The sequence below is a fragment of the Haliotis rufescens genome, unplaced genomic scaffold (genome assembly GCF_023055435.1).
Source record: "Haliotis rufescens isolate VD_foot unplaced genomic scaffold, xgHalRufe1.0.p SCAF_20, whole genome shotgun sequence".
Taxonomy (NCBI): Eukaryota; Metazoa; Mollusca; class Gastropoda; order Lepetellida; family Haliotidae; genus Haliotis; species Haliotis rufescens.
This window is the reverse complement of record NW_025963891.1, coordinates 20,758,309-20,781,772: the sequence shown is the minus strand read 5'-3', so window position 1 is coordinate 20,781,772 and position 23,464 is coordinate 20,758,309. Positions and strand designations below refer to the sequence as shown.

The following is a 23,464-nucleotide window of genomic DNA, read 5'->3' as shown; positions in this document are numbered from 1 at the left end:
GTGGGAGGGAGGTGTCTGACAGAGGACACAAGGTTGTGGGAGGGAGGCGTCTGACAGAGGACACAAGGTTGAGGAGTTTGACAGGGGACATTAGTAGTGATGACACAAGGGGAGGTGTACATAATAGGACGCTATTCCCCACTTTATTGTTAAGACAGTCAGACACAGTCTTCTTGTCTACTGTAGCATGCATGGAACAAATTACACCTACTGTATTTATTACATTAAGATCTATATCAAAATGTGACTGTGGAATTCACTGCATAATAGCTCTCATTTATTCCCACACAAGCTATTCTTTGTTGCACATTTATACGGTGTACATTATTGTTAAGTGCAATACATCCTAATATATCTTAGATTAACATTTACCTGGCCCAGGAAGGAGTAGTGTAGATGTGTTAGGAGTGTGGGGTGCCATGGAGACAGACGGAGTGCCTGGCTGAGTGGAGTGTGTTGCCCACACGTACAGGTCTCCCCCATACCTCCACCTGCACACAGGGGACACGCTGACATTCACCGCAAGTAAATATTACCTTGCGTCCTCGTCACTTTCCCGTTTCATTTTCACGGGGCAACCCTTTGATGTCTATCCGCCCTCTATTTCGTTCTCAGCTGTGCCGTGCATTCTTGTCACCAATTTTGAGACACTTGAAATTTTGACACTTTCGCAAAATGTGAATTGTTGGAGGGTGTGGAATGTTCGTGAGAAACTCATGGATCTGTTTACATTGGAATTGTGTTTTGAGAGGTAAGTTGAAATGTAACCTACCTGTTGACGATTTCTGTTTTAATAACACTTGTAGATTTTGTGAGAAGTAATGAGATTGAAATGAACAGTTTGTCTTGAGAAGTATGTACTGTTTTTAGGAATGGTGATATGTGGTCGGTAGCGTTGAGATTTGATGTCACATTTTGTCAGCTCTGTAATAATTGCATGGGAATGATGACAGGAGAAGGTGGGGCGTGCAATGTATGAGCGTCACGTATCATGCATCACGCACAGATGTCAACTGCACACATGCACAGACCTTATTGTCAAGCTAACCTGGATTTGGAAATGAAGAATTAAGCAAAGTTTTAAAACAAAGGAACAGCATTAAGATAATTTTAAGTCATGATATTTCATTTATGTTCAAGTTGGCTTTATGTCATTTGGAAATTAAGAAATGAAAGACGTGAAAACGTAAATATAACGCAATGAAAATAATCTTTTATTAAATTTTGAAAGCTACATTTGTAATTGTCTTTACATCTTGTTTATTGCAATTCTAATTGCATGGATTAGTCCTTGGGTACAAATTTCAACATATCTTCAGTTTAATGAAAACATTTGGACCCTGGATTATGATCATTCCAAAGTAATTGTGTACATTCTCTACAAATACTTTGTGTTTTCCACCGTTTGTTGAAGCTGGATGTAAATTTACCGAGAGCAAAGCTGGATGAGAGGGATCACTGTGGACAGTTTCCATGGCTGTCTTTACTCTGTACATGTAGCATGGCTTCGGGTTTCTACCTCTAAATGATTACAAATATTGATTAATTCCGGATTGATAGCTATGATTGATTTCTGATTGTAATAATACGATTTGTTTGTAATGTTTGGGGGAATTATTGGCTCGGATTCATATTGCATCTCATGGGAGTTTTCAATGGATTTTGCTGATGAGCCAGCTTTGATCATGATCATTTAACAGTTGTTATGTTGAAACTGTGTTTTTTAGTGAATTAAACAATATTTTCAAGCTGGATGTTGGAAAAGGGTTGAGTTAGTGAATGTAGTTTAACACTTCTGCAATCTTCCTGATACAGAGTGGTTAAGTAATCACAGTTTCGGTGAATATATAGAAAAAGTGAAATTTGGGGAATTTATTTATTGGTGTGAAGTGTGTAAAATCAAGTCTAGACCTTGTGGTCGAGGGCATGAGCAACAATAACATTGTTTGGAACGATGACACAGTCATCCAGTCCACATCATCCTGTAACCACTATAATATGCCTCGGATGAGTCCGAATTTACTGCCTGGGTACCCAATCCCCTACTACCCGACCCTACCCAGGTCCCCGCTGTAAGTCTCAAGAGATGGGTACAAGATGTCCCCCTGCCAATTGTTTGACCAGAACACTATAAAACGATCTTATCATGAATACACTGAGGTTGACTGAAGTTTTATCTTTCTAAAAAATGTATAAGTCGGGAGGAATGCGTGGATAGTGAGAAAGAAAATGAGAACATATGTGACTTGTAGTTTTACCAGCAGATAATTTTTGTTATTCAACAATATATCATGTGACTTACCACGGGTCCGGGTAGTCCTGTGTGTACCTGGGTAATACTCAGTACCCAACCGACCCGAGCACCCAAGTTACCCCTCCCTGGGTGCTGTTGTACAAAACAACCTCGTAAGCTATGTCATAAGTCTATGTTAAGGTATGGAAGTTATGATCACCTTAGCACTAAGATCGCTTTATACAATGGCACCCAGCCCTATACTATAACCACACAATATCCTGATTTTAGCCTGCTCTAATCACAATAACTGGTACTAGAGACCTATTCATTCATGGGAAACCTTTTTACTTCATCAGCATATACGCAACATATGTACCAGATTAAACAATTGCAACTTTGTTATACGTTTCTCAGAACGTTTGGGCTATAACACATGTGTTCATTATTTTCCAAAGAAATGGAAAAGCAATGAATTGATATGATTTTACATTTTATGGAAAATACACACTTTCCAAATTGATAAACCAGTGATTATTTGGGCATCTTTGCTTTATTTTGAGAGGAACACTATCTAAATTATACTAACACCTGAAAGATAGTATGAATGTTTGTTGATGACATGAAACTAATATCCTCAAGTTGAAATTTGTTGATGCTTACAGTTGTTGTGTGCAGCCTGTTCACCTTTGTTTTATCATTGTCTCCTTTGGGGAAAAGCTACAATCATGCCCCTTTGGAAATCAATTTTCCATGTATAGTAACGAGCTATTTTCAGACACAGAGATGAGTTTTGCATCTGGTTTCTGTTTTAAAAGCAAACACGGACAAGCACTATCAGACAAGGAGATTTGGGACTGGCATTATGGTCGTGGCTTCTCATAGCTTGCTCATATATTACTTCTCTGATACATACTGCCCCCGATAGTTAGGTGTCTTTCATTATTAGGGATGGTTGAGGTCATAAGGTTGAGGAAGAACGAGCGAGGCTAATTTACCTTCTGTGCTAAAAATAAACAACATTTCTCCTCCTTCTATTTTTGCTTTCAGCAGATGATAAAAAGGTTGTGTTGCTCGCTTATAGACAAGGCAGTGTTATCCTACACCACTGCTTGCTGCAGACAGTGAGAGCTTCCCCACCTTGAAAATGTCTGCTGTACTCCTGCCTTGGGTTAGCCTTCTCACCTTTGCTGCAGATTTCTCCCAAATAAATCCCATATTTTCTTGAAGCTTTTGCCTCAGTGAACATTTTCCGTTCAATTTGTATCCAAAATTCAAAGTTTAACTTTAGTTCTTATCCATTAATTGCAAGTCAAAGGAACCGCAGTTGAGCACCGGTGTTCCATATATGGGTTGAGTGTGTCTGATGGGGAATGACCTACTGGGATGAGTAATCATGTGACTTGTGGAATGTTTCCAACTCTGTATAGTCGGTGTCTATGATTCACTAACTTTTTGCCTTCACTACTAAAAAACGTAGTGAAGGGGAATTCAGGGCCGGGTGTGAACTTAGCTGACGGAACCTGTAGGCAACCCAGGTAAGTGGACTCTGCTTGCCCGCAGGATTTCCGCTGCACTGACCCTAGTGGCTGCATGGTATATCTGCCACTGCATATGATCTCTGCCGATACCATCCTTACTAAACTGTTCTAAATGAGGCTTGCTTCCATTGTGAAAGGAGCTTGTCTGTTACTGTTTCAGCAATTTGTGGAAGCTATACCCCAGTCATTACCTGGGATAGGTATTTCCAGCCATCTTGTCACACTCTTCTGCTACAGCAGAGGTATGACAACACTGGTCCTGTATGGCCTCTGTAGTGTCACACTGTGCATCTCTTGTTGGTCTGAATTTCTGGCACATTGGTGGGATGTTGCGGTTTCTCCATCCTATTACTGCCACCTTGCCAAGTGTAGCACTGATGGTGTTTTGTTTGTTGGTCATGCTGGAAAGTCTCCATCCCTGTGTGGCCCAGTCAGCACATACTACCAGGAATACCGGGTCTGGCATGAATCTGGGGCTGTTGTCTTTTCATGTGCAGTGGATGCAAGGGAAGACAAGATTTGTTTGTTTTAACATGCCTGGTCAGGATAACTTTGGCTTCCCTTGACCTTGGACCTAGCCCTTGTTCATAGACTTTGTTGAAAAGTTGAAACATATGTTTTTTTTTAATATAAGTTGAAAAGTTTTGTTTGACTTCAATCTGTGTCTTATAATTTTTTAATAATGACAGTAAATTTTGAATAAGGTTAAAAAATATGTTCATGTGCCAAATTTTCTGTAGAAAGACCATTTGTTATTATAATTTTATATTCATTTATGTTCTTTTGAAATAGAAATTTCCTCAGAAGCCAAGACACTTTGTAAGTGGTGCAACAGTTAGGTACCGGTAATAAATTGTTTTAAATACAATTGGTTGATAAGAGGGATAGGATTTCTTACACTTGGAAAATTAAAGGTTTATTTTGATAAAATCAAAGTTGTCATTAATATTTGTTATTAATATTGGTGCTCATCTAAATGACAGAGGCATCCTTTATTTCATGTGTGCACAGATTAGTTTGACACAATAATTTCAAGTAAAGGACAATCTTGCTGCTGTCTCTTATCATGCTTATATTGTGTGAGTGATTTCAAGACAAGGCTCAAGGGAATGACATAATCATACAATTCATGCCAACATCCTACGATCCAGATTTTAACAAATTATATTGAATTTTTATATTTTGAATTTTAATTTGGGATAGTATGCACAAATTATTCAAGATGAACTTAGAACACCACAGCGATATTTCAAGCGACAAATGGTCTTTGGACATGATTTTGTAAATGTTTTAAAGGATATTTCTCTATTTATTACCAAATTGGGAAAATGAATCTGAAACTTTGTACCATGTAACTTTTCATCTCTTCATTTCAAGGACCTAGTGAATATGTGTATAGATGGCTTTTTTTTGTAGTTGAACTACTTGACCATGTCTAATGACAACTACATGTTCATAGATTGATGATATGGCACAGTATTGTCTGATAACTGTGTCTTTTCCTGCAGCATCAGCCTGGGTCATCTTACCCATGACTAACCCACAAAGGTCATATGTGTTCCATGCTGGGATAACTGAGTCCATGCCGTCATGGAAACCACCCAAAGATCAGTGTTTACGTCAGATGGGTCATATTTTCCCAATTTCTGTAAAAATGACACTGGTTACCATAGCAATGAGCATGTTCGTTATCTCTGTCAGATGTTGTGTAGATTCCCCTGTACAGACCCATATCTTACCTTTGTTATTACACAGCTACTTCACTGGTTGCATATATAGGTCATAGTTCATGGTGTTATGGTCAAAGGTCAAAGGTGATATATTTGTTTCCTTATGTCCAGCATAAGTATCTTGTCACATGTTTTTCCAGGCATCTTGATGCAATACACCTAATTGTTAGATTGGTGGCTGGAATAGATGCGTTCTTGTTCTAACCACCCTGTTCTTGTCCTATCACCATGGAGATGAACACTTGTTGTGGAGGGCTGAGTAACCCGTTTCCCTGCAGTTATTCTCTGAGGGGGGCGGTCGGGTAGCCTAGTGGTTAAAGCACTCGTTTGCCAGGCCGAAGACCCGGGTTCAATTCATGACATGGGTACAATGTGTGAAGCCCTTTTCCGGTGTCCCCCGCCATGATATTGCTGGAATATAGCTAAAAGCAGCGTAAATCTATACTCACTCACTGTTCTCTGAGGAATTTCAACAGCTGACTCTGTTAATTTCACCCATAACTTCATTCTGATAGCCTTTTGGGCCTGGCCAGAAGCAAGTATCTCCAAGATAGGTCCATGCATGACTCATTATAAAAATCTCACTGAATTCTGTCAACTTGGAGACAAATTATCTGTGTTATCTGTTGCATGGCATCTATATTGGGCCGCAGGTTCATAAGTTAATTTGGCTGTCACATTTTGTCAAAAACTATCTGAGATTAATTTTCCATTCATGACATCAGTTGTGATAAGAACATTATCATTTAATCATGTTTATTATGCAAAATATTCTAATTGTCATATCAAAAGTAGAATAAATCATTAAAGTTTTTAGCTCTGAAGGACCAACGTATAAGAGTTAGCTGATGGCATGGTGCTGTGTCTGCCATCTGTCTGCTGTCATTCTGTTTGTTAGCTTGTGGCATCTTCTCTGAACTGACAAAGCTCTAGGAGGATATCTGAGATATATCTGATACAATTGAAAAGTCAAATTTGAATATCTTTGATATCTGACAGCATAACAAATGTGTTACAGTTGAAAAATAAACCTCTTCAATTTTTATTAGTTATAACAAATTATCAATGAACTGTTTGATTGGCATTCTATAAGTAGGTAAGTAAGAAAACTTTCAACTTTATGGATAACAACTTCTGGTTTATTGCATATAGTGACATTTTGAGTGACAACAACCAAGTTAATCAACTAATCTTCTCCTCAGAAACAGAAACGTTCAGAAAGATGTATGCAGTGTCATGATTGGACAATGATTGTTCATAGAAAATAAAAAAACCTATAAAAATTGTGAATCATGTTTAAATTTATCTTTTCCAATGGATGTTTGATATTGGCATTGAAATAATTAATTAAGCTGTTTTGATACAATTGAAAAGTCAAATTTGAATATTATTTTTTTTCAAAACACCTTTCTCAGAAGCCACAACTGAATGCACCATGGGATGGTGTGGTTGTCTTGTGGTTCAAGCAGTTGCTTATCATGCTGATTTATCTTACAGTCAGACAAATAATATCAAATGCATGAGAAATTATTATTTCCAGTGTATAACATTCTAATACATTAAGAATTTGATAGTATGAGAGCCAATAGGCACAGCATTTTTGCATTTTTACAAATTAGTCGATATCAAAGAAAGTCCAGGAAGTAGATGTTTTGGAACAAGTCTAACTGCAAATTTTTTTTATGGATTCGTTGTTCTCTAAATGTCAGGCCCTGTCTTCTCACATCTTAGTTGCTGTTGGCCTTGGGGGATCCCAGGTTAGAACAGGTGCTCAGCAACTGAAGAGAAGACTAGAGACGACTAAACTGCTCGGGTGGTCAGATTTAATGACGTTTTATATTGTGTGTCATTGTACCCCATGGGGGATGGGGGGGGGGAGGGAGACCCGTGAAGATCCCGGGGAAGAATAAGACTTCAACAACCCATGCTTGCCGCAAAAGGCGACTAACAGGATCGGGTGGTCAGACTCACTGACTTTGATGGTTGATGCATGTCATCGTATCCCAATTTCGTGGATCAATGCTCATAATGTCGATCACTGGATTGTCTGGTCCAGACTCAATTATTTACAGACTGCCGTCATATAGCTGGAATATTGCTGAGTGCAGCGTTAAACAGCAAAGAAAGAAACAAACAAAGAAACAAACAAACCATGATGTGGGATGTTGATCATAATATCAATCATTGGTCCAGAGTTGTTTATGTACAGGCCACACCATAGAGCTGGAATATTGCTCAGTGCAGTATTTATAAAAAAAGAAGAAAGAACAAGTCCTTATGACTGTTTATTGTTCCAGCACACAGCCAGATAGTTGGCAATCACTTGGCAATCTGTCCAGGTATACACAAGCCAGTAGTTTCAAATTCCACCTCAGTGAGGGTGAGTGTATCACGTATTCATAGTACACTATTGTCAAAGTCCTAGCCCGCCCATTCATGTGACGTGACACAAATCTTAACCTGAGCTTACTACTGATAATCTCGCTGCGCCGTCACTGATTAACATGCAATCTATTCACAGGCAATTCTTCTCAACAAATATGACTAATTGCCAAATAAGGTACCCACTACTTTGAAACTAGGCCCAGACTGGCCCCTAAATGCAGAGCGCTAAGTGACCTAGTTTGCCTACCAGCGAGTCGTACTTCATTGATTTTCTGATCGTATCAACGTGGAGTGTGTTGATATTGGCTGTACGAAGCTGGCGATTTGTGCTTGTTGTCATTAGCGGTAACTGGCGTGCACACGTTCGTTGCATGTGTAGATAGGTGCTGGATTTTACTCCTGCTGTAAAACTGTAAGTTGATTTTGTGTCGTTTACATAGCTGTATGCTGACATTTGAGTTTTGTATTCGTTTTCTGGATTTGTCAAGTGATTGTCAGTGGAGGATTACACTGACATATCATTGGCCCTTCACTCTTCATATAGCTGACAGTGTATGATGGCATGTGTGTCATTACAATTCATGCTTTTCAGAGTGTACAAAGTGTTGAATAGATACACAAGGGTAATGCACTCAGACAGCTAATTTATTGCTATCTCTTTGGTGTGTAGGTAGATGTTTTAAAGGAAAACATAATAGTGTTTCACATGGTTATGCTATGATGAAATCTTATGTGTAACTAAACAGATATTCTAATGCAAAGTTTCTAACTTTTTTGTAAGATCTGTATTTGTGTTGAAAGATGATTCAAAATATAACATTAAACAGTATGATCAGGAATTTGTAGTGAAAATATTATCAATAAAATGCCTAATGTAAACAATTTGTAGTAATGGATTTGTAAATTGATTTTTTTATCAGCTATTTTGAGACGGTATGCATGATGCATGCATTGTTAAGCCTAAACAGGCACTATCACATAACCTTTATTGTATTCACTCGTGATTTTGTGATATAAATCTTCTACAGTGTCCCCCATGAAGTCAGGTGTTAGGGTTATCATTCAGTCTTCAGGCGGTATATAATAGGGAGCCCTACAGCTTTCTAATTGTCATTTGAGACAAATCTGTTCTGTAAACAGTCTTCAAAGATAGCCCATGTTTTGTGTGAAAACAACCTCTCCATTCAAAATACACTGGCATTTGTGTCTCTGCTATTTCAGGCCACAGTGAAGGAATTAGAACCATTCATTCATGAAGTCAAATTTCATCATCCAATATTATGTTGCTTAATGTATCTCTCCGATGTAGATCTCACTTTGAGTGTGATGGATAATGGGATCAATATTTGTGTACTGACGTGTCCCTGCATAAGAAAAGGTTTGTTTCATTGCTGGAGTGGTTTCCGACATCTTGTTGCTGAAACAGGAAATCAACGAATTTGATCGTGTTAATTTCAGTGAATGTGGGTTTTCTTGTTGATGTAACAAGTTTAAGTTTGCAGTTATTTTAGTTCTAGTTCATAAAATATTAAAGTGATTTTTTTTTAATTAAATGGTAACAATACAGTTAGTAATCTCTTCATTATTAATTTGTTTTCACAATGTAGGAAAAATAGAATATGTATCTGCTTGTGAAGAAAATAATTTAAAAATGTGTTAACAATATGCATTATTTCAAATTATGTTTTAATAAAAGTGATTTTTTTTTCATTATCATTAAAAATCTCTACTAACAGCAACATCCATGTTATGGTTCTAACTTTATCATAAGCATGTATTTATGAATCACTATCAAATAGTGATGATACCATGTGTTTGCTAAAAGGCAAGCATATCCTGCACTACAAAGCACATAATATCATTTAAAACATTAAGCTGTATGATTTCAGAGAAATGGCTGACACAAAGGAGTAACAAGCTTTAAAAGGGTTATGGAGATGAATGTATGAGGGAAGTGTTACACACCCACAAATATGGTCCAAAAGTAGCCTGTCGGAAATGACAGTTTCATGGTATGCAATTTATCAAACGTATCCCTTGCCAGCATGGAAGTCAATCTATGTTGTGTGATCGGAGATATATGTAAAGGCACATGTATAAAAGCCAGGATATGCCAGATATACACTGCCTATCGGGAACACATTCCCCACCTGACTGTGTGATTAATGCTGCTTCTGTCCGACACTCCACAGACCTGTATCACACAATTATGATGTTTGGCAGGAGGAACATTATCATGGAAGTAGATGGCTGTATCAGGAAACTGAGTCACGGAACTAGCCACAAGAAGAACTGTGTTGCAGTTTATCGACTTCCTTGAATTTATTTCTTTTGGCTAACTGGTGTTGCATGTATGTTGGCGTTGGATGTTGGCATCAAAGCTCCTGAGTTCACAGTCAGAGATAAACTGCTGTGAAGGTTGGAGGCAATCTTTCTGACTACTAGGTCTAAGGAGGCAGAGTTGGGGATGCCTCGGTCCTTTGGGCCAATACAGGATGGGAGTGGGAGGAAGCGGGTGATGAAGATAGGATTCACTGATGACTGTTTATGTAATTAGGACACTTAGTCATAGACACTTATGTTATATTTTATATCCTTTTAACTTTTTTATGTTTCAGTCTCTCAAGAGTTAATGACATTGATTTGATTTGTTTGGTAAAAAATGATTTTAGGGGCAGGGAGGTAAGGTCAGAACTGTCAGCCTATATTTTCAGATTTTTTTTCATTAATTGTTGTCTTTTAATCTTTCAACAGCTAATGTGATCTAGTGGCATCATGAAGGTCAAGGGGTTCTTGTCATTGCCCTAAAGCTAAAGTCTGATGGTTTCCAGGAATCAAATACTGTAGGAGCACACTGTCTGTCATACAGACCCTGAAACAAATATATCCAATACAGCCCAGGCAAGTCTATAATATTTGGCAAGTCTAGATTACTGCAGTATCAGGATCTGAAAATGAAGAGATTCCCTGGGCTTCCTTTTATTATATTTATATTTAAGAACTGTTTTTATCTGAAGAATATGTTCATTTCAGAGACTAGATGTTAGTAAACCTCAAGGACCCCAGTTACCCAGGAACCCCTTATATTTTTTGTCTGGTCTTTTATTTTTCGGGGACTTAACAATGGTCAGTCATATTTATAACATAACTCGGAATATCTCATCGTCTGGACTCATACATCAGTGACTTAGCAGGAGATATTTGTTCAGTGTCCATCTATGTTCTGTAGGGTCTGTAAGAGAGATGAGTTCAGGCCTTTATGCACACATGTTGATGCTGTATTATACACATGACATAGTGAAGACTGACCCATTTATCTACAGCGATGAAGTCTGATCCGTTCTGGGCCTGTGGCCATGAAGCAGTTATAGAACCATGACTCCCCATGTACCGTAACGCCTACAAAGACTAATGGTAGTTGTAGCTCTAAGATCACTTCCTCAATCTGACCGGTCACATGGCGTAAAGGGTGATGGGAGTTTCACCTTGGAGTGCTCTGGCCCATCAGGGACTATTTTGTCAATAACTGAGAGTCATCCCTGGCCTTGATGTTGGCCTCCTCTGCCCAGTTTTATGTGTAGGAGAGTAAGCTTGGGTGATGTTAGAGAGGTTATGGGGGTTGCTGAAGTACAGTGATGAGGATACCATGGCTAAAGGTCCTACGGAAGCTGCCTGCACCTAGGTATCTGTGTCCATCTGCCTGAAGATTTCATGATTTCATCTCGGCATCTCCAAAATAGCTCAGACCTGTGTCATAAACGATGTACATCAGTGGTGTTTCTGGATCTTATCTGTCCCAGAATGTTCGGTTTGTAGCAAGTCCATAACAACAAATTATTGTACATATACACCCATGAAGGACAGGGTACAAACAGATTAGACATAGAATAGAAAAAAATAAGACTTTATACATTATAATAGTGATAATAAAAATAAAAACCCTACATAATGTCAGTGTGGAGAAATTTATGTAGAATCGGCATCATTTCGCATTTCGAACATGCTGTGCACAAGATGTGCAATTGTATACCCAGCATCACTTTTGAGGGGTCACACAGATAATAAGAGATGAAAGTATTTAAATAACGTCACATTTTCAATTTGCTAGAGTGCAGTTCAGTTGCATCTGGAATGAACCATTTGACACCCACATTGACTGTTACTTGTCATGCCTTGCACGTGCAACGATAAACCACTGCGTTCAGCCATGTTATGGGTAGCTTTTTCCATCACCATCTTGCATTTTTCTATTGTTTTTTTTCCATTTCCATAAGGCATCCAATCAGAGTGACATAGGCATAAACAACATGTTCTTCAACTGTTAATCATGTTAATCACATTAATCACATTGTAACCGTTCTCAGATCTATTGAAGCTTGTCATATGTTCATGTTTGACATCCTACATACCGAGGCATAGTCCTGCACCATGACCATGGAATATATTTGTTTTATGAAAAAATAATAATCTGGAAACGCATATAACGCAAGTCTAGCCAGCTCTAGCTAGCTCTGTTCACAAAATCAGCATAGGGAAAAAAAATTAATTTTTAGAGTCAAGAAGGATATTGTGTAATATAAGATTTCAGAGACTAAATGTTAGTCTAACCGAGGCGTTGTAGGTGTCCATCAATAAGGAAGCTGAGCAGAGTATTTGGGCACATTTATTAATCTGCTGTTTTTGTTTCTTGACTTGACGGGTTTGCTTCTTTAACATATATTATAGCCATATTATTAAGACCATATAGCTTATATGTACTGAGACATTTGACCTGCCAACCAATAATAATAGATACATGAACACTGGATTAATTGTATCAAACTCATAAATATTTCAGAACATGTATACATTCTCCATTGCTCATGTTGACCAAGAAAGTTTATCAGACAAGGCGTTGCTATCAGAACGATAAGTCCGAAGGTGAGATCAGTTAAGTGAAATTTAACAGCGATAAATCCATGGGTAGAGTAACGTGTGGCTGCCTGTATGAAAATGGCGCAAACTTTGATAAGGTGTTTCACTGGGACACTTGTGAGCCATGTGGAGGATCAGTGCTGGAGGCAGTGTGTCTATGTTGACCTGTGTTACCCTCAAGTGCAGTGCAGCATAATGCAAACACTTGCAGCATTTTGTGTTGAGTCTGATGTAAAAAGACAAGATATGTTGACACATGCTTCACCAAATCCTTAGAGGAACCATTCATCATGTGTGTGTTATTTCGTTTGAGAGGAATTGCAGTTTTGTGTCAGTGAGTTGGTAGTGTGAGAGATTGGTGAAGCATTTTGAAGATTTATAAATATAATTTGTGCTTTGATCACTTTTCGTTTTGGGGCGGTCAGGTAGCCTAGTGGTTAAAGCGTTCGCTCTTCACACCGAAGACCCGGGTTCGATTCCCGACATGGGTACAATGTGTGGAGCCCATTTCTGGTGTCCCCCGCCGTAATATGGTTGCTGGAATATTGCTAAAAGTGACGTAAAATCAAACTCACTCACACACTCATTTACTTTTCATTTTAATTAAGGTTGCCTTTTTCTGTGACACAGAATATACAAAAAGGTCAAGATAGAAAGTTATCCAAAGAACTTTAAGAGCACTTTTTTATTAATTCCTTGTTGCTGGTATTTTTGGGAAATAACTTGGAATAACATCCCTTGTTGCAAGATCAGACTTTTCAAATTTTGACAGTGGATAAGATAAGACATGTTTGTTGCTATTAAATTCCTGATCAGAATAGTAACAAAATAGACAAAATAAATCTGATCATTAGTATGACTAAGAGGCGACTAATGGGATCGGATGGTCAGGCTTGCTGACTTGAAGGATGCATGTCATCATATCCCAATTGTGTGGATCGATGCTCATGATGTCAATCACAGGATTGTGTGGTCCAAACTTGATTATTTACAAACTGCCGTCATATGGCTGGAATATTGCATAGTGCGGCGTTAAACAACAAACAAACAAACAAACAAACGGTATGATCAGATTTTTGGGTAAATCAGATCACAGAGTTCAGTCTACATGCAAAATAGATATCCCTGTTGAAATTGACAAGAAAATCTGATTCTGGATGGTTTCAGTAATCTTTGATATGTCTGGATGTAACATTTTGAACAGATCAAACACGGTCCTGACTCTCCACGAAATCTGTTGACTTTACCAGAGTGTTGATCCTTCTACAGACCTTTCTAACATCGGGGGCATAGCTGACCAATACCTCCACTTCTGCTGCGTTTGCCTTCGGTTCCAAGTCAATCAGCTTGATTAGACTGCAAAAACAGTTTAGGCCCTGTCATGTTTGAGTGTTAAGACATATGTAAAGTGAGGAATGTTAGAAAAACAGAGAAATTATTGACAGAATCTGCGCATGGAATGTTGTCGTCTCATGTCGTGTTTGTCCCATGGCAACAGATGACACAGTCCAACAACAAAAACAAAGACGTGCTGTTAAAAAGCAGAGGCTATTTCAGTCCACCACCATCCTTTTTTGTAGAGTTTAACGAAAATTGCAGTGAAGTCACATTTTTTTTCAGACTGAGTGAAATTTCTTTTCATCTCTGAACAAGCAACATCCATATGCGACCAGGCTTTCGGGGACAGAACTGTCAGTGTAATGAATTAATGTGTATCATAGTGTTACTCTTTCATGATCCTCAAAGCATTTCCTGGCCAATTTAGCCAATGTGAAATGATTTTCTTATTCTTTGTGCATTTAAAAGCTAAATATGGGTTTAGTAATTTCATGAAATGTTGTCATTCCGATTTGAATGTTAGCCACTTTGTTTTTTCTATAACAGGAATAGGAACATCAGAAATTTCATTAGGCACATTTAAGAGTTCTCTCTCTCACAGACCCCCAGAGGATATATTTAATAAAATATTCACCCTAATTTCTTGTCATGTACTTCTCAGCATGCAGGGGGCGGTCGGATAGCCTAGTGGTTAAAGCATTTGTTCTTCAAGCCAAAGACCCTGGTTCGATTCCCGACATGGGTATAATGGGTGAAGCCCTTTTCTGGTGTCCCCCGCTGTGATATTGCTGGAATATTGCGTAAAGCGGCGTAAAACCATACTCACTCACTAAAGGCTTCAGGATTCATTGCACCATGCATACATGTGATGAAAGCACAGTGTGAGGAAGCACAACAGCCTTTGTTACATGAAATGAGATGGATGTATCTGGACCACTGGACTTGCTCTTTCATCAACATGTGAAGGTCATGCAGTGGGAGCTCCTGACAGAAACTGTGCTCCACCCTGTAATTGGACATTTCACTGCAGAAATATGGAGGCCACATGTCCTCATCCCTTTAGATTTATTAAGGAAAAAATGGGTTTAATAAGCAAAAGAGCAAGTTCAGTGACTGCTAGCTTTTCATGCACTGAATGTTTAAATGTCAATGCCAAAAACATATTACCTAAGTGTGTTGGATTATTATGAAAAATAAAATGCTTTTGATGGTGATGAACATGACTATTAACTGCCAATAAGCTTTGACTATCTTTAAAGAAAACGTGGTAACAGCAATAATTGTAATTGGGTATTAGGATGTGTGAAACATTACAAGAACTGCGCTTGGCTTGCAGAGCAATGTTGAGTTCTCATAAGCCTTGTTGTTTAGATGAATGGTGGGTATTTATGATGAGCCACTTTCAATGGTAAATGCAAACACAACATGGAAAAAGGAACAACTTGTTGACATTTTGCATCCGAACAACTGCATTATTCCAAAATAAGAAACAAATTTTCTGCAAAAGTCTCTAATTTCATTCAGTGTTACGGGTGAAACAGCTGTGGAGTGTTTGAAGGGGGAATTTGGGGAATGCCCTGTTTCTATATATAACCTCCGTTGATGGGCTCACCAGGTACTGACACAGGCTCATGCAAAGTTAGGTAGGTGAGAGGTTGATGATGAAGTGATGGTGGTGGAATCTCTGGAACTTGTGTTGGAAGAGGACTACAGTATGTCCTGTTAGTACATTAGGTAGGTCCTTCAATGTTACGAAGCAGGGAGTGGGGGATCTCTGGAACCTGTGTGGATCAGGACTGTAGTACATTAGGTAGGTCCTTCAGTGTTACGGATCAGGGAGTGGGGGATCTCTGGATCTTGTGTGGATCAGGACTGTAGTACATTAGGTAGGTCCTTCAATGTTACCGAGCAGGGAGTGGGGGATCTCTGGATCTTGTGTGGATCAGGACTGTAGTATGTCCTGCTAGTACATTAGGTAGGTCCTTCAATGTTACGAAGCAGGGAGTGGGGGATCTCTGGAACCTGTGTGGATCAGGACTGTAGTACATTAGGTAGGTCCTTCAGTGTTACAGAGCAGGGAGTGGGGGATCTCTGGATCTTGTGTGGATCAGGACTGTAGTACATTAGGTAGGTCCTTCAATGTTACTGATCAGGGAGTGGGGATCTCTGGATCTTGTGTGGATCAGGACTAGTATGTCTTGCTCGTAATAGTTGTCTAGTAGGTAGTGCCAACAGTTATACAGAGCCTGGGGGGTGGGGGTAAGGTTTTTGGGGTAGGGGTTTGAGGGTAGGGGTGGGGAGTTTCAGGTGCTTGTGAGGGACCAGGACTACAGTTTGTCTTGTTTATGTAGTAGATAAATCTGTCAATGAGGATAAGCCATGGGGTTGGTCTGAGGGTGTTGTAAGGGTGGTAGGGGGTCCCGGGAACTTGTGCCGGACCAGGACTACACAGTACATCTTATATCAGATGTACAGTAATGAGCCTGGGGTGGCTGGTGGAGGTGGTATTTTTATGGTATTATGACAGGAGGTGGTGTACCTCAGGTATCAATACAGTATGTGCAACCATGTCTGACCACCCAGGGAGGGGAGGCCGTGAGGGATAGCTCTGATGCAGTGTGGATAGTTGCAGTAGTGTCACTAACCCTGGGGTGGGGAGTAGGGGGAGCTGGAAGATATGGCAGTGGTGTATTGTGTTCCCTTGTGGTAATCAAAGTCAGCAGAAAGTTACCATGCTCTGCATGTTTGGTTGTGACCTTGGAAGCTGTCTGCATGTCTGCCAACTCTTCACTGTGTTGATCTATAGATGTTAACTCCTCCAGGGGGTACAGTTATGATGTATGCTCTCGGACTTGACATGGTCAGGTAGGGCAATATCTTCACCTGAAGCACCATGCTTAATGGGGAAGTAGGTTTATGTCTTCGTAATGAACAGAGAGTGTTGCCTGTTTAAGTGGATCTTCCTGTGGTGCCGTTGTGTGCATTTTGTCAGATTTTGGTGATTTGACTGTGCATTCTTTGGTATTTTAATTGTGTAGCTTATATTAACAGCATTGATGACCTAGCTAAATGTGTATCAGGGGCTGGATCAATATAAAAAATATGAAGTTTACGTCATACATAGTTTCTTCATCCTGACATGTGCATGTTATAGTAGGTATAAGTTTTTCCACATAGTAGTAAGGGAGTTGCTGTGATCTATAGCCCAATTTTATATTGTGGCGTTGTTGCATAGTTAATACTTTCAGTATACTCCAACAAGTTTTGAACATTGATCTGAGCATGCTGTAGTATGTAATGGCCTACTGTCTTATCATACTGTTGCTTGCATCCTGTCGGGATTCCCTGGTTACAATTTGTCCCCTGCAACATATGCTGGTCATACTGGCGACTAAATGGATCGGGGAGTCAGGCTCGGTGACTTGGTTGACCCTGATGGTGTGGATCATTGCTCACAATATCAATCACCGGATTGTCTAGTGCAGACTATTATTTGCAGGCTGCTGTCATATAGCTGTGATATTGGTGATTGGCATTACGCAACAAACAAATAGTGTTGCTCATGCTATTGACCACTGGTTCAAGACTGGGTTGCTGTACACACTGCTGTCATATAGCTGGGATATTGGTGATTGGTGTTATGCAACGAACAAATAGTGTTGCTCATGCTATTGACCCCTGGTTCAAGACTGGGTTACTGAACACACGGCTGTTATATGGCAGTAGTAGTGATGGAAATCACTCACTCACCCTATGAGTAGTGTCAACATCTTGCTAATGGTTTTTCTTTTTGAAACAAGCATTGTACGAGAAACCAGTCAGGAGAACAGGGCATGACTATCTGATCAAACTCAGTAAACATGGTAAACCACACAAAGTTGACAGTTCATAACCGCAGAACAGTATGAGATGAGATTGTGTTAACATGGTTAAGTTATGTCTTATCGGATGCCTGGACACTTGGAATGTGTTTACTTATTCTGTGATTGAAAATAAGATGCTCACAAAGGATAATCAGATAATGAAGATCATTATTTTTGTAACGTTATGCAAATACGATTATTTGTTTTGTAAGGTTACGTCTAACCCGAGGACTGCAAAGCCCACTGCGGAAACCTTGTATGTTCTCTACCTCCACACTGTGTGACACCTGCCTCCCATGCTGTTGTTGATGTGACCTGGCTTGAGGACACCGGCATTGATTTATTGATTTTCACACATTGAACACAGTAGATAATATACATCTACCAAGCACAAGCACCTGCTTCAGTTGTGTAATGCAGGTGACCTATTTGCCATTCACAGGATAATGTCGCAATCGTTATTTCTTCTGTGTTTACTCGTTTGCCTATAAGTGATATTCTACTGAAGATTTGAAGGATAAGTTTCTCTGGTTTATTATTATTGATTAAAAAAAAACTTGTTCAAGTTGCCAAAAAATCAATATTTTCCATGATTTTTCTTGTTAATTTTTACCTTCTGATTTTTCTGAAAGAACACACGCATAAAAAATATTGATTATATTTAACTCTATCAAATGTTTTTTTCATATTTATTAATTATTAATATTTATTAATTCCAAATCGTAATTGATATGTGAAAATGTAACTGCACCTGACTTTATTTATGACAGCTGTAATTGAACTATGTAAATCATTACGCAGTTTTAGCAAAAGGATGGGATCAATATTTGCTTGCAGTTGTAAGGGGTAAACAGAGAGTGTCGTGTCCTGTATGAGGTAATGACATTATCAGCCTACCGGCATCAAGTGTTTATTGAGCGGAACATTACTCATTTGGACATTTTGTTTATCAGATAAACACTAGCAGCTTTATTGATAGTAATTTGTCTTTCGGTAAATATGCAGAATATGGTCTGAAAAAACTACTTTTGCAAACAAGATGATTATTTATAGTGGGTTTGAGTTAAGGATCTGTTTCCGTAGAGTGAATATGGTTATAAACCACTTTTAGCAATATTTCATCCACATCATTGTAGGGGATGCCTGGACTGGGTTTCTCCCGCGGTGTCTGTTATGGGGGATAGAAACAGCGTCCTTGACATAATGAGCGATTGCTTTAAGGACTTAGCTAGCCAACAGCTTTCAATTTGATTAAACCACCTTCCTTGTCTAGTGGCTAGAGCGTTTGACCGGAAAGGGAAAGGTTGGTGGTCTCGTCATACCAAAAGATGTTAAAAGATGGTACTTTTTGTTACCCTGCCTGGTGCTTGGCATTTGGGAGATAAAACAAGGACTGGTTGGCTCGGAGTCCATACTGTTTCTGTCAGTGGGGTATCCATGTTTAGCTGCGGCAAGGTATATCAGTGGGCTAGCTCTATGAAACCAGCATTAGTCCGGACTAGAACAAGCCCACACAGACAGACACACAGACAGACACACAGACAGAGCTAAGATGGAGTTGTCTTATGGTGTTCAACTTTTATATTCATTCAATATGATGTTTCTGTAGAGGTGCTTGTACCTTCCAACAAGCATGTGACGAAGATACTAGTACCCATTACCGAATTGTCATATATAAAGAATAAAAAAGTTGAAATCCAAAAGTCTGTCTTAATTTCAACTTTTGTGACTTTGGGACCACGTTTTATGTTTAAATTAAGTAATGTACTCTCAGTATCATTTAATTTATTCTGATTGGATTCATTATATCCCATCAATTTCTAATCCGTCAATCTTCTCCTTTTCAAAAAAATTCCGGACTTAATCTCCCGTTTTGACATATTACCTGCTGTGAAATATACAAGTGTCAGTATATTGCCAGAAGCCATGTCCTCACACAGCTGATTGGGAATTGATAAGTGATTAGTTTTATTGTGAGTTGATGGAAGGATTTCTCCAACCACAGTCCGTGAATGGCTGCAGGGCTTGTTTCACACTTCACTGCCCTCTGTCTATTTACGTCCGACTTACTTCACCTATTACAGTAAGTTATCTCACAGACTAGGGATTACGTTGCAAGTGTTGTTATTTCTCACAAGGTGTCTTTTGTTAGTTATTGACAATATTTGATCAGCTTTTGACCCATTAAATTTAGGGGTAAATTGGAAGAAAGTGGAAAGGTGTCATTGTTAACCTTGCATACAGGCTTTTGTGTATCTGACAAATAGGCTAAATGATGGGTGAAAGTGGGTTTGGCATCCATTCAAAGATGCTGAAAGCTGCATTAGGGTTGTGTAAGGAGGCTGGCTTAATGGAATGCTTCTGACTTGTGGAGAAGAACTCGCCTGTTAAGAAGCCAGTGTGAGATTCATTGCTGATGCATTAACTTGTTTGGGAGTTTAAGTGGTTCAATGTATGTCTCTATTTATGAAATTGCATCAAGGGATTTTTATTTGACTTCATATTTGGACTTCATGAAAACATAACTCTTGGTAATAAATGTTTGGACATTTATATTTATGACATCTCAGAAATGGTTTTAAAATGTTTATTTTGTTCACATGAAGTTCATGCTTAATAAGTAAATACTTGGTACACATGAACATGTTTAAGGCAGGGATGGCCAAAGAGTTAAAGCATTAGCTCATCATGTCAAAGATGGATACAATGTACAGCCCGTCCCTACTGCCCTTGACTTTCATTTGGACAATGCTACATGCCATATTGACTCACTCCTACATGAAAAGCATCAGCTCTCAGTGTGGAGGAAATGATGAATTTTCATAGAATCAAAATATTCCGGTTTTCATTTTGTAGAAGCATTCCTGTGTAGAATGGGGACTTTTGACCTTATTGGGATACTTTAGAAGATCCTATCCTCATGCAGGATGTAAATCGATACAGGACCAGCCTGGCACCAGGGGGCAGCACATCCAACAATTGCCCAATTCACTTGTCCTGGGATGTATCCAGTTTGGGGTTTTATGACTTTTGCCATTATGCAGGACTGGTCGATAACTCTAGCTAGTTCCATGCTGGTTATAGCATCCATATTATCTGGAATCCTCAATTGGATGATTTTGGGGGGTTTCGTGTTGGATACTGTAGGAACGTCATGACTAATGCCTTCATTATGAGTTGGTCAGAATTAAGGTTCTTTGTTATTGATTCCTATGTGTTATTATGTATGGTTGAGATAATTATGATGGTTGAGATAATTATGATATTGATTATTTTGTCTTCTCTGTCTTGTTTCATGGCTAGGCCTTGGAAGTTGTGCAAATCGTTGCCTGTAAAAGTCAATAGATAATAGTTTTCTGTCTCTGATAAATCACTACATATTCATTCGTAATATGACCTACCATCCATGCATTGCTTGTCAATTTAGTGATGATGGGGTAGCCCTGTGGTTAAAGTGTTCATGTCAAAGGTCCGAGTTTGACCCCCCGCAGGGGTACAGTGTGTGAAGCCCTTCTGATGTCCCCTACTCTGATATTGCTGGAATGTTGCAAACAGCGGTGTAATAACCATACTTGCTCACTTATTTGTCATTTGTCATGATTAGTAAACTCTTACAAGTCAATCATGTACTACCAACCTTATATATATATCCTTCTATAAAGTTACTTACAATATTATTTTCATTTGTACATTTTGTTTCCAAAACATTCTCAGTCTTCATATGTATGTCTGTATATATGTATGTGTGAATCATAATGTTTTGTCATTGAAAAGATTGCATCTGTTCTGCAATGGAATGTTCTCTGCAATAAATTATCTTGTTTTATCTTATCTATGAGCTAGCCTTCCATAATAATTCATCACATTTTCCTGAAAACTTATCATCAACAAATCATACACTTTACCCTCCAAACCAATGTTCCCCCTACTCAAAAGACAACATATGTATGTAATTAGTTGATTCCCCCTCCCCCTCCCCTGAACCACTCAGGCTTATCAGTGCCCTGGGGAGGGGACGCAGTTGCCTGGGGGGAGGGGCGGAGATACAGCCAGCCGGCCACAGAAGATGTGAGGATTAGTGCAGTCAGGCTTGGCTACTGATCGGAAGTGTAGGGCGATACTGACCTGAGGATCTCTCTATCTTCTGCTGTTCTGTGGAGAAGGATATTGAATCTGGAAGAGAGCAGACGTCAAATTGTGGATTTTGTGTGCCTGTCTTGAGAGGATACAGTTGATCACACGAGTTGGATGTTGTATTGATAATTGTGAAGGAAACTCGTAGGAGATGTTTTGGGTGTTTACATAGTTTTGTGACTCACTGGAGTGGAGACCATTTGTGTATTAGGAAGTGTGCATTATAGACTTTGCATTGAGGTAATATTTACCCCGAACCTGACTGTGCACCTTTGGACATTTGATCTCATTTGTGGACAACCCAGCTCTCTGGACTATGTTTGATACACTGGAGGTAGGTGCTGCTACAAATCTGAACAGCCAAATCAAACTCTTGAGGGCAAAATATGTGCATGAATGTGGGGTTTATTTTTAAATGGAACTTTGTGAAGGCCTCGCCATACTCATGAACTGGAAGTACAACATGTATCTTCGTCCTCTCTGATTCTGTATCTTCCATTTTTAAAATTTTAGTTTAGATTATCAGAGGTAGTCACCATGAGTAATTCAAAGTACAGCACATGTCGTAGTTTATATCATAACTTCATCTTGGGGAGAAAACAATTCATGCTTCCAGATTTTCACCCTCCCTGTGGTGGTGGACCAGTGGTTGTGTCTTAGGGACAGGGATGATGATGAAGTAGAATATATTTTCTGAAATTGTGTCACGGAGGGTTCGCTGTGGCCCTTACAGTGACATTCCAGGTGTTTCAAGCACTGTAGCCACATTCTTACCCCTATTGTTGTCAGCAGCCCTGTCCTGGTTCTGTTGAAAACTAATCACATGTCGTCAGCCGGCTACAGCAGGGGGCAGTGTTGACGTCCCCCATGACATACCCTACATCATAACAATAGCAGGGAGACATGCCCCTGTATATCCTGGCCACAGACTGTCACTGGTCCATCTGCAGCTTGTAGCTTGACAGGTCCACAAAGTAACCTTATGAGTAAGGTTAAATAAGAGTAGATCTATTAAGGAATCCTGAAGTTTCTGAAAAGGGGATGAAAATGGATTGCTTGTTTGTTTAACGCTGCGCTCAGCAATATTCCAGCTATAGGATGATGGTCTGTAAATATTTGAGTCTGGACCAGACAATCCAGTTATTGACATCATGAGCATCGATCCACGCAATTGGGATATGATGACATGCATCAACCAAGTCAGCGAGCCTGACCACCCGATCCCTTTAGTCGCCTTTTACGACAAGCATGGCTTGAATGGGGGTGATCGTTTTTACTTATAAACATGTTGGATATAAAAAGCTTACTGGTCAAATGTAAATGTTA

General features: G+C 39.2%; 1 protein-coding gene across 40 annotated transcripts in view; it reads left to right on the top strand.

Moving 5' to 3' along the window:
• Positions 1-23,464, top strand: part of LOC124137577 (sorbin and SH3 domain-containing protein 1-like) — a 182,325-nt gene that overhangs the window by 29,314 nt on the left and 129,547 nt on the right. The window contains exon 1 of one of the 40 annotated variants that reach the window (XM_048400954.1): positions 422-751. The exons of 36 other annotated variants lie outside the window; for them this stretch is intronic. Coding sequence is in view for 1 of the 4 variants with exons in the window: in XM_048400939.1 (XP_048256896.1) it covers positions 22,455-22,472 (18 nt within the window). In the remaining 3 variants the exon portion in view is untranslated. Of the gene's footprint in view, positions 1-421; positions 752-3,626; positions 3,772-8,166; positions 8,302-22,119; positions 22,473-23,464 lie in introns of those variants that run through there. 3 more of the 40 variants (XM_048400952.1, XM_048400953.1, XM_048400939.1) reach the window with 3 other exon arrangements.